The 16325-nt window shown below is 39.2% G+C and overlaps 1 protein-coding gene across 1 annotated transcript in view; it reads right to left on the reverse strand.

The window, feature by feature from the left end:
- The window catches only part of adarb1b (adenosine deaminase RNA specific B1b), a 116407-nt gene that overhangs the window by 14387 nt on the left and 85695 nt on the right, over window positions 1–16325 (reverse strand). Inside the window, exons 4-5 of the mRNA XM_042425949.1 lie at window positions 5685–5759; window positions 1554–2479 (exon numbers count right to left, since the gene is read on the reverse strand). Coding sequence (XP_042281883.1) covers window positions 1554–2479; window positions 5685–5712 — 954 coding nt within the window. The 5' untranslated portion in view covers window positions 5713–5759. The remainder of the gene's footprint in view (window positions 1–1553; window positions 2480–5684; window positions 5760–16325) is intronic.

The following is a 16325-nucleotide window of genomic DNA, read 5'->3' on the forward strand; positions in this document are numbered from 1 at the left end:
CCATGACTGAACTATTTTCCCTATTAGTGCCTTGCCAGATGGAAACAGGCTGCAGAGAGTGAATACCAAGTGACAGGGAATTAATAGATGAATTAGTGTGGCTTCTAAGGTTGAATCGGGTTCCTTGTCGAATAAATCAGTTGACAAGTGGAGAGAGTGAGTAAATAAAGAAAAAAAAAAAAAGCTTTGGGAAGGGGACTGTTGACTGTGTGTCACACTGATTAGCTTTGCTGACTGTGTTATCTCAGTTGCATAAAACCAACCACCTGTCCTTAGTCCGTACTAACATGATGTGAATGAAGTTTTGATGATAATTTACTTGAACAGCAAAGGTTTGATAGCTGAAGCAGTTGGGAGCGGATCTCTCTCTGCAACCCAAACAACAGATTCGGGTGAAGTCTATACTATGAGACAACAATTCTTTACAGATAAGCTTTGCCCATGTCTTCTGTCAGCTTGTTGAGGACGGACTAAATCATGACGAGGATATCATTTAACATCCATTCATTTTGTAAACATTCATTAAGGATAAAGCTATAATTCATCTGACAACTTTTGTTCTTTAACAAGGTAGAAAAATATAACTGAAGGCAGGCGTGACGATGTTGTTTGTTGCGAATGAACTTCAACTGAGGGAGAAGTAAGATGTAGACGAGGAGCTGGCATCTTATGATTAGGAGACCTGTAAAAATGGTAATGTTTAAAAAAATATGTTCTTTTTTATAGTATCACAGCTGTACCTGCTTTGAAAACCAGTCTCAGTCTTTGTGAATTCAAGTTCTGTCATCTTTGACTCTCTTGTTATATCTTAATAATCAATGTTTCAAGCCTGGTGAAGATGACAGCTTTAATGAGGGCAGAATCTGAAAAATTAAAGCTATGTGAGCAATATGCCTCTGCGTTCCTTCAAAGCAAAGCAAAGCACCTCTGGAAATAAAACGTTTTGTAACCTTGACAGTTATTTCTAGTGATAAACTTAAACATTGAGGCTATTTAAATACTGACTACTGCATATTGTAATGTCTTCAAATTAGAGGGCCTTGGCCAAAGCATATTTAAATATTCATAAATTCCTAACCCATACTCAAACTAAATATCCTATAGTATAACAGTACTTAGCTGTCTTTTATGGCACCCTTGGGTGTATGGCCATGGACCTGAAATGTTCATTTTATGAGCTGTGATGCAAAACAAAGTGTGATTGCACTCATATTTGTGGCCAATAATAAGCGACTCTATGATGAAGAGCTTTCAAGCTTTCATGCATGCGGCATTTTAGCCCGATGCCTGCTGTAATTTAAGCGTGGCAACCACAAGAATGAGTAGGATTCTTTGGCTTACTAAATTCACCAAACAATGTGGTCATTAAAAATCATTCATATTTTCCAGGCCTGCAGAACCGATCACCGTCAACCTGAAAACTGAGTTTTAAAACATGATAGACCTAGAGGTTTTCCTTTTATGGTTAACTAAAATGTTGGGTTTATGTTCTGATTGGGTCTGATACATTCTGTACATGTATGACAATCTATGAGGAAGATAAAATATCTTACCTGGGGTAGGTGAAGCTGCAATCCCTCTCTTGGTATGGGTTGCCGGGATGGTGTCTGGTCTAACTGCATGTTGAAGAGAGCTGAGAGGGCGGCCTGCGCTGCCCGGGCTTTAGCCAGCTTCTTGTTCCGCCCTGAGCCTTCAAACGTCTGTGCATCCACTGTCACTGACATCACAAAATTCTTGGCATGACTCTCACCGCTCTCCGACACAAAGTCATATTTGAGGCCCGGCCTGAGCTCATTGAGGATCATGACAGGGTTTTTGCCACTGGAGGGTGAGCTGAATGCCGATGGAGGGGGCAGTGGTGCCTGGACAAGGTTGCTGCCAGGTGGTGTGGGCAGTGGGTACTCCCCTAGTGAGTTTAACGAGCTGCTACCATTGGAACCTAGATAGAAGGACTCTTCAGGTACGGCTGGTGTCTCAAAGCCGTTGAAGAGCATGTCTGGGAAGTCAGCTTGGTCAGATGTAAAGTCTGTGTTCACTGTCAGTGTTCGACCCATGGCCAGGTGTGCCTCAGAGGCATTGGGGAACTGGACGAAGGAACGCAGTGCTTTCTCAGCTGCATTCAGTTTGGCCTTCTTCTTCGTTGGGCCCATGCCCTCAAACATCTGTCCATTGACTTCCACAGTCATGACAAAAACTGGTGCGTGGACCGGTCCTGTCTGAGACAGCAGTTTGTACTGTAGACCTGGTTTGATTTCATTCAGCTGCATCAGAGCATTCTTGGGCAGGACTGGCCCTGGTGTTTTCTTACGCTTCTTGGCCCGGAACTTGGAGTGCGAGTGGCCATTGTTTCCTTCTTCTAGGGGGCGCTTTCGACTGGCCGGGCCGCTTCCATTGGGGAGCTGTTCAGCCACACCCACACCGTCTTTGCAGGACACGTTGTCCAGGTTTCGGTTTTCCTTAACGTCGGTGCTGCTCGAACCTGCGGTGCCCAGAAAGAGTAACTTACAACGCCTTCGTTGCAGGATCTTGTAAATGCAAAATTTATAGATTCCTTTATCACTCTTTGGAACTGAACCAATGATTTGTGTTCCTTTATCACAGAAAGACAAGCTGGCTTTTAAATTTGACTGAACATATTTAGCTATAGTCTACTCATATCCATTTAAATAGTAGAACAACATCAACACATGTAGAGCTCTTGACGGGTCCTAAAAAATGTACCTTGGTCCACATTCAAAACATTGATGGAAATCTTTTTTTTGGAATCTTTAGGCCCATATTTTGGTCAAATGGTATTCAAGTTTGAAATTAATCTCTTAATATATCTTCATTATTAAAGATGTCACATAGGCTTGTTATTCTAAGGGTCAGGGGAAAGTGAGGGAAAAAAGCCTTCATGAGTAAAACAACTACTATATACTTTTCATTTTTTATTGGTCTAAAAACATAAATGTAAACAACTGTACGCATACATATCAACGCTCAACAAAGACATACAAACAGACACACACAGAGCTATTCCTCATCCATTTTATCACTTTGCTGCCTACAGGGAAATGATGTAGAGTGTTCAGTTTTAAACTGCTGTTATATAAATACACTGGGGAACACATATCACTGAACCCAGTTAGCAAAGTGGATGGAATATTGTCAAAAATTTTCATTTATAACATCCTTCAGCAAAGGCTTGATAGGTTACTCCTTGCGGTACTCAGGAGAAAGAGAGGCCGCAGTGTGCATGAGTGGGATTGTAGGTTGGGTTGAGGGAGTGCAGGGGAGGAGTGCAGGGGAGGAGCTGAGGACCAGGCAAACAGGAAGAATACATCAAAGAGGCAGAAGGAGAGGACTCCACCTACTGCAGGATCCTAAAGGCTTGACTGGCGACAGGGTACAAGGTCAAAATGTGAGGTTTACCTCCCTTTGCATAAGAATTTGAAAAGAATGACTGTCGTTTAAAAATGAGGAAAATCTGAATTCAAAAGCGGTTTCTAATGAGGCGCCATTCATATGACCCTGTGCCTCTGAGATCCCACCCATGGAGCTTGTCAGAGATCACAGTGTTCTAGCTTTCAAAATGCACTGACATGCCGCTACCATCTGCATACTCTAATTGACATGTCTCAAGGCAAGAAAAAAAAAAAAAAACAAACAAACAAAACAAAAACATTAAAAATGTATTCCTAAGATCAAGTATAACAAACTGCACATTCTTCAGTTCATGAGCTCTGAAAACATGCAAGATTTTTTTTGGGTTGTACATGCATTCTTCATGGAGTTTTGCAGATAAAAGGGATGAAAAAGGGAAAGGAGGGACAGAATAACAACAACCAAGGAGAACTGTCACTTATCAAAACGGTGACAGGTATAATTTGTGTGTCGGGCAGGGACACAATCTCAGCCGGTGACCTTTAACCACCATTGATTTTTGGGGCATTTGTTATGTAATAAGTAATAACAACTGAATGTCCCCAGAGAAAATGGTACAAGATTACCACAGAGTTAGATTTTCATTCTACATGACTTATTTTAAAATATACAGTATTTTTTCTCTGCAAAAGATATAATGAGTAGAGCTTTTACCTACTGGATTCAGACATAATATACTTACACACATGTTTAGCTAGCGATCATAACAGGAGGGGATATAGTCACTAATACTCCAAATCAGAATAAATCTATATATAATGAAAATACTAGCATGCTAAACAGAAATACAATGAACATAATGGCACACAAATACTCGGAGCTCCCTTTCTCTGTTACAAATTAATTTTTGACAGCAAAAATATATATATAAATAGTTTATTTTTCAGTACACAATATATAAACTTTCACTAAAGGGGGTATCTAAAGGGCTCAAATGGAAACTGATCACTTAAGAAGAAGAGTATGTATAACTTTTGGCTGGATGATGCTGATACTCTGAAGCCTTAAAGCCAGATCTGAGGACAAAAGAGCAACAACCATGACACCATGCACTTGAATTATGGCACACATATGCAGTTGTGGTCATTATCATGCCAGCATTTGTGTAATCAGCATCCATTAGCTTCGCAAGAAGAAAAAAAACAAAAAAAAACTCCCATATGCTTGGATTTTTCAGTGCTGAAAATCCCCCGTGGTGGTTGCATGAACCGAATCAAAGTATTTTTTTCACTACTTCATTTTAAGTATAACTTGTTAGTTGGACTTTTGATTCATGTGATTAAAGAATTTAAAGAACTGCTAAGGTTGTCACATAAAAGTAAAACATTTCTTTCATGTGTTTCTTTGGTGTTTCCCTTGGTATTTAAGAAATAGGCTTGTGTGAGCTTGAACTGTGTTTTTATCTTCAAATACATCTTCTGACTAGCAGCTAAAATGTAAGACAGAAGCCGCCTCTGGAAGACAACAAAGGGTATTTTGCAACTCTGTGCTTATTCGACTTAACGCAACAACATGCTTCTTCTCATCTCAAAAACACAAAGTGTGACACTACAACAAGAGCTGTTGGTTTGCGTTGTAGGTTAGGGTTCTACTAGGATGACAGCTCTCTTTGAATGTAAGTTCAAAACTGTTAAAGTGCGGGGAAAAGATATTCACTCATGACTTTCTTTGCCTTCTGAGGTTCAGTTACTGAGTTCAAACCAAAATGTCTAATTAAAGTTCAATAAGCTGGAGAGGAGAGGATTTTCTAAAGGGGGGAAATGAAAGTAGAGGAAATCTGTAATATGACCTGAAGCATCTTAGATGTAATGATTTTTTTTTTTTTTGTAAAAAGTTTCAGTTAGATAAGTGAGTGTATTTATTTGCAGAGCCTTGTCTCTTGGCTCAGGTAAGGACAAATGACACTTATGGAATCTGACAGAAGGGCGACTAAATGATATAATCATCTTTGCTTTTGAGGCATACTTTTAGAAAACACGTTTGCATTTACAGATTCAGTTTGCATTTAGTTTGATTAGTTTTGTACTATTGCACTAAGCAATAGTACTATACTTATATTTGCATAATATAAGTAAGCAAGATGTGTTCATACTGATTACGCATCTGAGAACGACAGGATGACAAACAAGGGGAGACATGCGGGCTGACAAAAAAAAAAAAAAATACAGGCAGACGTATTTTAAAGCAGAGATCAGCTATTGCACAAACACAAAAAAACACGAGTTAAGGCAACACGAGACGAAGCTGAGTAGACTCACTCATATTCTCCTCCTCATCCACATCCATGGCGACGGGTTTGTTCTGACCTGAGAGCAGCCTCGCCCCCGCTGCACCTGGGGATCAGAGGACAGACGGGTGGACTGCTTAAGCAGGTACAGAGTAATACGCATGCACATTCAAAGTAGCTATTGACATTGAACAGCTACAGCGATGATAAATTTCAAAGCTTGTGGCACCGACACACACACACATACACACACTAAGAAACATGCATGCATTGCACAGTGTAAGTAGCCCTTGATGTAGGCATATAAATATTCAGAAACGGGGAGATATCAAGGTGAGAGAGGAGGCCGGGGCTGACAGGCCTTAATAGCAGGAGCAGTCTATTGTGACTTTAATATCCTTCCGATTAGACCTCATTTCCCTCTGCCTGCTGAGAGATACAGAGCTAGTGATGTGGCCAAGTCACTGCCACTGCTACACACACACACACACACACACACACACACAGTATCCGCAGGTGGAGAGAGCTCCATTAAGCAATATTTTCACAGTAACACTAAATCAAATGATTTTCTGCAATCTGAAATGTACGCTAATGCTGCTTTTGCTAATTACGTTGACAATCATCCAATTCTCTCGCTATTTTAGTTTTCCCCAGTTTATATGGTTGATTCCAAAGCTGCCAATGAGGATCATTAAGAAAGCCAAACTTCCAGTGAGCCGTTTTTTTTAGACCTTGTTGAAGCGTTTGGTCAGAACTGACAAGACATAAACCAACTATGTCAACCTGTTATCTCTCTCCATTTGTGAATAGCCAGCAGGTCAAATCCAAATAACTGCAGTCAAATTAGGACTGAACTTTTTATGTAAATATTCGTTAGCAAACAGTTTATTATTTACACATCCAGCAGATATGGAGCAACACTGGTATTCATTTGTAGTGGTGTTTCAGGCCACTTGCTGATTCTTTTAGCTCTGCTCTACAGGAAACTTCTGGATCTTTAGCTTCTAAATGCTCCACTGTATTTGCTAGCTAGTTGCTAACTTTGTGTGTCTTTTGGTAGTGTTCAGTGGGGTTATCAGCCCTTTTTCCACTGAAAACAGCTGCCTGCTGTGGCTGGAAACAAGGTGGATGAGAGTGAACCAAAACCGTAAAATTGGGGGACTGATAACCAAAACAATGAGCTAAAAGATGCTAAAATGCTCTGTGGAGCTGAGGGGAACTATGGAGTCAAGTGATAATCATCAAGTGGGTTTCTTACTACAAGAGAACCCTTTGCCATTACACATTTGATCCATTGTTAACATATAAACTCACTGAGCACTTTATTAGGAACACCTGTGCAATCTAACACAATCCAATACAAAAGCTCTGCCATAAATTCTACTTTTAAGAAGTTTATACATTTTCAGTTTTTGTTGACACTGTCAGAAAGGCTATATATATTTCACCCCCTTCATGTATGTTAATAGGGAGGACAGAATATTAGGAACACAGCTTGGTAATGGTAGAGATTATGGCAGAGCTGTTTAGTGATTTGTATCAACCATAAGGTTCACTTCTGGTAATCCTCCAAAAATAGCTTTTGAAAAAAAAGAGGCTTAGTTGAACAAGTTGCACCACTGGCTTATGCTATTATGCTAATTACAGAATTAATAGTTATAAGAAAGTTTCAACCGCATGACTTCCTCATCAGTCTCCCTGCCAACCACTTGAAAAGTCATGGCCCAACAAAAAAAAAAAATGTTGCTGAGAGCAGGGCACATGAGCGCTGACTGATGAAACAGACTAACAGAGTGAGTTAGATGAGGGAAAGAGAGAGTTAAGGCGGCAGAGAGGGAAAAGGCAGAGAGGCGAACGACACAAAGAGACAGAGAGAAAAGCAGGAGAAAGATGGCATTATGATATAGAACAGATTGTGCTGATTCTACTCTCGCTCTACCCGCCTTCCATCAGTGCCCCCATTCCTCAGCCAGACACTTTCTTAAGCTAAACTAAATGGGCTAATTAATCTGGGCTAATGGTGGGTGACAGCAAATATGCTAGCACAATTATCACCCTATTAAAGATTCATATTCCAACCCATAATTGAAAAAGAAAAGGTGGGGTGAAGGGAAGATGGGTGGGAGTAGGTCCAACAGAGTGGAAGATGAGAGTCATTTTTCTCAGGTAGGAGCCAGGTGCCCCCCCAAAGCCCCCCGTACTCCTCCAGCAACTCAGAACCACATCTGCACACAAGACTAGTTGCACTACTTTCATGTTGTTACAGCTGCAGCATAATTTTATGGCTCCAAGATTTTAATTATTGAGGTTAACTTTCTGGCTATGAATATTTTTAACATCTCAAAGTGGTCTTTAATAGCCAAATCAAGTCTATTGTATAGGTTAATGGCCTAGCCAGATGTGGGATTGGGCACTTGTGAATAAATTAATTAGACTGAATATATTTAAGTGCAAAACCAAATGTAAAACAAGATAGTGGTCTCATTCCTCCGACACACACTGCTGTGTAGTTTCAGCACGCAATGCAAATGTGCCTGTCGGTTTTGATTTTCAGATGAGACTACCTTGGTCATAAATCTGTAAGTAATCCTAAAAATCAGTGGGGAGAGTCCCACAAAGAATTCATAAAGTTTTTGTGTGTGTGTGTGTGTATCCTGAGAAGTAAATCTAGAGGTAAATGGCTACGCAGTCCTAAAGGGCACTGCGGATTTCATAAAAAACCTAGTCACTGCATTCTGTTAACTAAAATGAAAGTTCACATATTCGTTTGTGTGTTGAGTGAGATTCACGATCCCGTTCTGTCATCTTAAGAAATACACTGAATGTCAACGAGAAAATCAGTCTGTGTAACAGTGACGCAACATTATTAGTACAGATCAAGAGCTGCAACAATTAGTCTATTAATCGATTAGTCAATCGTCAGAAAATTAATCGGCAACTATTCTGATAATCAAATAATTGTTTAGTAATTTTTAAGCAAAAATGTCAAATATTTGATGGTTCCAGCTTCTCAAATGTGAGAAGTTAATGTTTTTCTTTGGCATACATGATAGTTAACTGAATATCTTTGGGTTTTGGACATTCAAAGATGTCAACTTGGACTCTTGACATTTTATAAACAAAACGATTAATCGATTAATCGAGACAATAATCAGCAGATTAATCAGTAGTGAAAATTAGTTGTTGTCCCAAGACACATCAGTGAGTTGTATGTATGTGTTACATATTTGTGTATCTCTTCTCTTTTCTGTGTTTAACTGACTGTTCTGTCAAACACATCAGTAAATATAAAGTCACAAATTAAATAATCTCAATCCAGACTTTATAGACAAAATACATCTAGTTGCCTGATATATTCTGCCTACAGGGATCCCCATAAACCCTGAAAGACAGTAACATTTTCTTTAATATTGTTATAATAGCATTTCCTCTCTGTATTATCTTTGTAATATGAAAAATATTCACCCCTCTTTCTTTATTTTATGTATGTAAGCTGCTTTGTTAAAATGACTTCAGAACCAAAGTGTGACTGAGTTTCGGGAAGCAAATACTTTCCATCATAACATTACGTATTCTACTACAGTCGATACAGAGAAATGATATTCCAGTATTCTCTACAGAGGGATTGATTCCAACGTAATGTTTATTAATGATTGGCTAGATAGCTTAGAGACATCTCATGGTTTATATTTAGCGATAAGGGGATTTAAAACAGTTACACCACTTAACCAACAAAATTGCCCAAGAAATGGAAGTTACAGAACATCAAAAATAGCTGTTTTCTGAATTTCTTTACAACTTGTACATCAAAGCATGCAGAATCAATTTAGACATTTCCATGCATGATGATTTATAAGACAGTGGTAAAGGCAAGGCGGGATCCTTGATAGATTTTAGTATTGACCATTTTTGAACACACACACACACGACTGAAGCAGAGGATTTAAAGTGAGTCAAAAGAATCAACATTGAGGGCTGCCGACTATCTCCCTCCACATGCATAAACGATACCGCGCCATCAAGTTGTGAGACGGTTTGGTTCCAGGTAATTCTGAGTGGACGCCAAGGGAGGCAGGGAAAAGAGAAAGATGAGAAAGAAGATGAAAAACCTCAAATTCAATCTGGCACGGTGAGAGGGACTGAGGGGAAATAAGGTGGTTTTGATTTGTCTCTCATCCCTCGCTTGCGCTGTGACGGCGCGATACAGCATCGCCACCATGCAGGGAGCACCGGCAGCGGCCAACTGGCGGGAGGCGGTGGGTGGGGGGGGAGAGTGAGGGATGGAAAGGTAAAGGTGAGGGAAGAATAGAGGACAAGAGAGATAGAAAATGCAATCCTATTCCAAGTAAAAGAGAATCATTATCTCTTCTAAAACAGAAGGCGATGAAAAGGTCTGCCCTTGGCTGGCTGTGGGGTTCGAACTGTCTCAAACAAACTGCTTGTGGAGGCTACTGTAGGAAATCAGATTTTCTGATGAAATTATTTCAGACCGATACTAGAACTTGAAATAAAAAAATAAAAAAAAAAACACTGAAAGCCAGGACATAAATAATTTAATAAATAATCTTTGCATGCACAAAGAGCTTAACCTTTAATAATTCAAAAAAATAGAAAACATAAAAATCTATTTCGGCATGCACCGCGTTAGTAACACCCCTTTGCAACTGGATCGTTATGTGCTCTTAGCTACAACTTGAAAGCTAAACTGTTATGGAAATGGAGCACATGGAGAAAATACATCAAGCTCAGAGATCCGTTGGTGCAAAAACGCAAAAATGCATTTACCGCTGTAGCGATGCATTAAAATACGAGGCAGGGTTTTCCCCTTGAACTGCCTCTTTATCCTGCACACATATTCCAGGCAACACGATCGATAGTTTTACTGAACTCTATATGCAACTCTCTCCAAGGTCTCTACATGTGCTCCTGCTACATCCAGCAAATGATCCAAACATATAAATAGTTGATGCTAAATTACCTCACTGATTTACAATCTTCACATAACCTCGGTGCTCTGTCTCACAGGCATAATGGGATTATTTAGGACACTCACTGCGCGTTACTTATCAGGTGATATCTGCCTTTTCTGTCTTTACACTACTTTATCTACCTGACCTTTCACTGCAAATGGTAAGGGAGGGCTCTTAAAATGCTCGAGACATGGATCTGCTCTCACTAGGACGGTGGCTTTTACGGACTGTGTGTCTTAACTCCGAGTGTCCCTTTTCTGCTTCCTGTATTACTTTAGATTCCTGGTTTTTCTTTGCTCTCAGCCTTTTTTATCTGGTGGCGATTTAAACTGTCCCTTTGCATTTTAAAGGTTCTGTGCCCCTTTATATTTTTTGACCTGTACCCTAATATGTGGAATTGTTTCTATACTGTGTGTGGTACAGTTTCTGTTGTATCGGTGCTGTATCTCCCTCCCAAGAACATCTTTAACTCTGGCTCATGTCCTTCACTAACATGTTTAGTGGCAATATTGTTGCCTGAATGTGGCTTTCTATCAAGGGGGATGGAGATATTAGAGGAGAGACTATTATGGCCTGCGGTAGGTGATACATGGTCAGATGTAACAGTAGATGATGCTGGACAGAGACCTGCAGAAAGACCCCGAGGCTGCTGTTGAATTGAGCCATTTTTCTTTACAACTACTGAAATGTATACGTTTCTCTGCCAAAATACGCCAATAACAATAATAAAATATTAAAAACCTCACAGTTTTGCATTAACTTTGTCTTAGTTGCATCTTGTATTCTCCTGTAGGTAATTTCAGAATCATATTTAAACTCTAAATTCATTCAGATTAAGGCATTATGATTTCAGGTCAAATTAGTGTTTTTTCCTTGTGGAGAAAGGCAGACTGTCTGTTCATGACTCTTACGCTACGTCTGGACCACTTGTAAATTTCGTTAAGAGATTGTTATAAGTAAGAAAATTGGTTATGCCACAAACCGCTCGTACGTTCTGTTTAAGAACAAACCCGGTCGTACGAGTATTATATATATTATATTGCAGTTATAGCAGGTGATACCACCAAAATGGACACAAGAGACACAGTTGTAATTAGTATCAATGATGACATGGCAATTGACCCACTGATGGAATGATGACTTCTAATTGGTCCCTGGACAAGATGAGAGCCTCTGATTGGTCTGACTGTCATCTCAGGTAAAAGGTTTCCTGTGATTATACAGTCAGTGGAGAAGGTACTTGAGCTCTGAAAGCAAGTATCTCCTTTACTTTAAGTTTTAGTCTTTCACTTTCCACTCAAACTATTTGTAATTGGAAACAAACTTAGTTTAAGGAAGTCTACAAATACACTTAAAATCTACCGTTTGACAGTATCAAAAGGTAGATTTTTTTGTGTGTGTGTTTTATTTGGATGAGAAGTCACAGTTTTAAATGCAGCCAGACCCAATTTAACGCAACTCTAATGGAAATAGATCATTTTGTTCCCATTATTTTTCAGACTGCAGTGTCGACAGGGAACGTCAGTGGCACCAACTAATGCTTGTCCCCATAGAGGGAATCTACTACTGTCACCCAGACTACATTAACAGCATATTAACAGACAAAAAGCCTCCTCCTTCAGATTTTCAGCAGTCTGACATGCTGCTGTGTTGACAGGACCAAGACAGAGTCTAAAAGCAGTCCCCGCTTGGCTCCTGACACTCGCAGACGCAGAGACAAAAAGCAAAGCATGCATCGTTGGACAAATAAGAGTCATGTACGTACTTATCTCTGTGAGCTCAATGTTGCTCTCCATGTAAAAAACATCCTTCATTCCAGCTGACCTGAATGATTTCTTATCTTTGTTGTCCTTTTCTTTTCTTTTCTATAGTTCAAAAAATGATATTTACCTTTGTTTTTATGGTCTCTACTTTCTGTGATTTGATCTCATGCTCTCGTATCTTTAGTCATTTTAATGCTAATTGGAAAAAAAACTCAGTATTTGTATTTTAGTCCTTTTTAAAGTCAGTTTAGTGCTTTTTGAAATGCATTATGTTGTTTGGTCCCAATTCTTGTGGAGGTTATCAAAAATAAAACAGTAAATATCACTCTAACTATGCTTAAAGTTCTGAGTTTAATGTTTAGAAAAAAAAAAAATCACTCATGCAGCTTTATCAACTTTAACAAAATCAAAGTAACTGAAAAGCACTGAAGAGATGTGTTGAATTCAACATGTGTAGCCTTTGATATAAAGTCAAGTGAAAAAACATAATTTTTCAGACTAAGAGTTGTAAAAAAAAAAAAAAAAAAAAGACCTTGTGAATGAATGGCCACTCAAGATTTAAAAGAAAATCCTTTGAGGAGAGAAAGCATGTCAAGTGAAAACAAATTTAGACAAACATACAGCCAATTCCAATCTGGTTTTGACCTTTAAATCTCCTCCTTTGAATAGCCACTACATTCCTTACAGAAAATATTTTTAAAAATATTATTCAATCATTTCACCGACTTGTTAACTGTGGTCTTCTACCGTTATTGTGTGTGTGACATCATTTGCTGCCAGTGTGCAGTTTCTTGATCTATGGAGCGTCCTTGAACAGCGTCTGTACAGTCAGTCATCCCTGGTTCATGTTTGATGGTTGGTTTTTTAATATTTATATATTTTTGCATGTCTTCCACTTGATACTGATGTATAAATTGAGCTTGTATGCTAAGTTTACACAAGTTTGCTTGTAAAGTTGAACATTGTGTGAAGCTGAACACTCACTCAATGATTATGGCAGCCTGTTTGAACAAAAGTTTGCTAAACCTACGACTACTTTTGTACAATAAAAAAGGCAAACAGTCATCTACTGTATTGATAATATTAATGGTTAAAATGTTTTAATTAAATACATCAGTCATTATCAGATTCACATCGCATCAAATCATCCTTTGTCATTTGCCATTTGCTCGGCCAATAGACTGTTTAACTGACTGTTTTGGTCTGACAGACTCTCAGGAGACATTGTGGTTTGCGGTACAATGTCAGGACTTGCTGGGTAATGGACCAACACAAAGGCTCAGCTGGGAGTTAAGAGGGAAAAATGGGCACTGCCCTCGCACACCCACTACCACTTCAGCCCCGAAGGCAGAGCTAATTTAGAGGTGTGCGACTGAAATTCAGTTTCGGTGTGTGTGTGTGATTTAAGTACATTACAATAGCGGGTCTCAAAGTGGGGTCTGGGGACCCTCAGGGGTCCTTGAAAGGGTTCTGGGGGGTCCCCAGCAAAAAGGGAAATCATTTATTTTCACTATTATTCCATCCATAAGTAACACAATGACAGAATATATGACTATTTTGGTCATGGGTTTCATACACGTTCTGTAATAAAACATCTGAAGGTAAAAATCTTATCAGATGGGACAAAATCTTATCAAATGGGGGTCTGTGGTCTAATTTGTGTAATTTCAGGGCTTGATGTGAAGAGGTTTAAGAACCACTGTATTATGAAATGATTTACAATGAAAATACAAAATAAAATCCAATGCAGGACACTTTTCCTTGAAATTAATTGGGAGTAGGGATGTAATTAACTATTCATTTCTGGATTAACTTCTTGTCCATAAAATATTCAAAAATAAAATAATCTGATTATAATTTTCCAAAGACAATGTCTTTAAATCTGTCATAAGATATTTAATCCACTATCATATATGAGAAAGTTAAGGACTGTAGCACATTCCCACATTCGAGAAGATGGAAACAGGGAAGGTTTCGCCCCCCAAACATGAAACTGGGAAAACAGAACTGCAGGCGTGAAGAGGTGTAGAAAGAGGAGAGAATCAGTCTTTTATTGTGTTCCAGACTTTAATATCTGACAGTCGGTCGTTTATCATCATGGACCGCTGATGGTGAGAGAAGGGAAAAGGTGGAGAAAGCAGAGGCAGGGAGTATCAATATGAATTTTTTATTTGATGGGTTTTATGGGAGATTGCATTTCAGAAGCCTGGCAGAGTCAAGGTTCATGGAAGAGTGAGAAGGAGACAGTAATAGGCCAGGTCATAAAGGCCAGCTGAGAGATAATGGTGGTCCCTGCACATGAACACAAAAGAAACATACTACACACTATTCAATACTGTATGAGGAAAAAAAAAGACGTAAATCAGAAGCCCAAAAACATACAGCATCAAGTTTTATCATTATGTTCGAAGCTTAAAACTCCCATCATATATTTTCTATCTTTTTTTTTTCTTTAAAACAACACACAGCACACACAATTTCACACAAATACACAAACACACAAACTTAGGCTGGCTTCAGGTGTGGTCATAAATCATCAGAGTGAGTGGCTATGATTCCCCCCAGCACCAACAGAGCCAGGAGAGAGGTAGGGAGGGAGGGAGGGAGGGAGGGAAGGATGGAGGGAGGGAGGGAGGGATGGTGGCAAGCAGGGGCTGGCTAGTGGGCCAGAGAGGAGTTTGTAGCTACTAAATGGCTGCCCTCGCTTCCTGTCTCCATCAAGGCCAGAACGACCGACTGCTCAGCCTTGGGTGCGACACATTGTAGACGACCATCGTAAGTGACACAAATACACATAACTGTGTATATATTAACACTTTTAGACACACAGTAACCAGATATACAGGCAACCAAATAAGGAATAAAGAGATACGTAGCACAGTAAGGTTTTTAGATTTTTAGCATCAGTTGAGTCCTTTTTGAACCAGACAACGCAATAATCCATGTGTATTAATTTGCACCAGCTGCAAATCCACAGGAGACCTTTCTGAAAAAGAGATATTTCAGTCTCACCTTTAGATTTATGTCTAAAACACATATTTCTTCTGGACCAATACAAGATGAGTCGGGGGCTGAGTAGAACCAACAACTTCCACCTCCAAGGAAACCGGGGCTAAACATCTGCTTGTATTGGCTTTATATGGTCTGTCTTAAGCTGTGCAGTTACAGATGATGTGGAGTTTGAAAGATAGTATAGCGAATGCCAGAAAGATTAGATAACTGTCTGACTGTGTTTAAAGAGAAATGTGACTACCGTAAGACCACCGCAGGAAAGTATTTGAAAGCTATTTGAGTAATTAACGAGATATGTGATATGATCTGAAGTGTCATGTTGCTCTGAAGCCTACGTATGCTGCTAATGCTATGAATTATTTAGCTATGTTTTTTTGACTCCGATGTGATCCCTGACATTTTAATTCCCTGATTCTAACGTCGGGGTCACATTTCTGCATTTACTGAGAATCTAACAAAACTGGTTTATTTATCAGATGAGGGCTTTCACTGGATGTTTTTTTTGGTTGTGTGAAGATATTGACTTATTGAGTTGAGCTTACTGTTTGATTTATTTTGATTTTGACTAGAAGGATCCAGTTATATGTTATTTTATGTATTGTTTCTATATTTGGCTCAAGCTGTTTGATATAAAAAAGAACAATTACACAAAAAGACATTAAACTTATCTTTGCTTTTCTGATTACTTAATACTGTTCTGGCCTTATCTAGCCTCTTCTTTTAATATGGAGTAGATTATAATGATAGCCTGTCTCCAGACTTATGACTCGCCGCCCACATCTTCAATTTGTTTATTCAAATGGGTATGTTGTTGTGCATATCGATGGCTGTTTCTGCCCATTGAGGAAACCAACGTACAAACAGTTAGATTTTTGCAGACAGGATTAAGAATGGGGATGTGATCTTCTAACATAGCTAGCAAGT

The sequence above is a fragment of the Thunnus maccoyii genome, chromosome 11 (assembly GCF_910596095.1).
Source record: "Thunnus maccoyii chromosome 11, fThuMac1.1, whole genome shotgun sequence".
NCBI lineage: Eukaryota > Metazoa > Chordata > Actinopteri > Scombriformes > Scombridae > Thunnus > Thunnus maccoyii.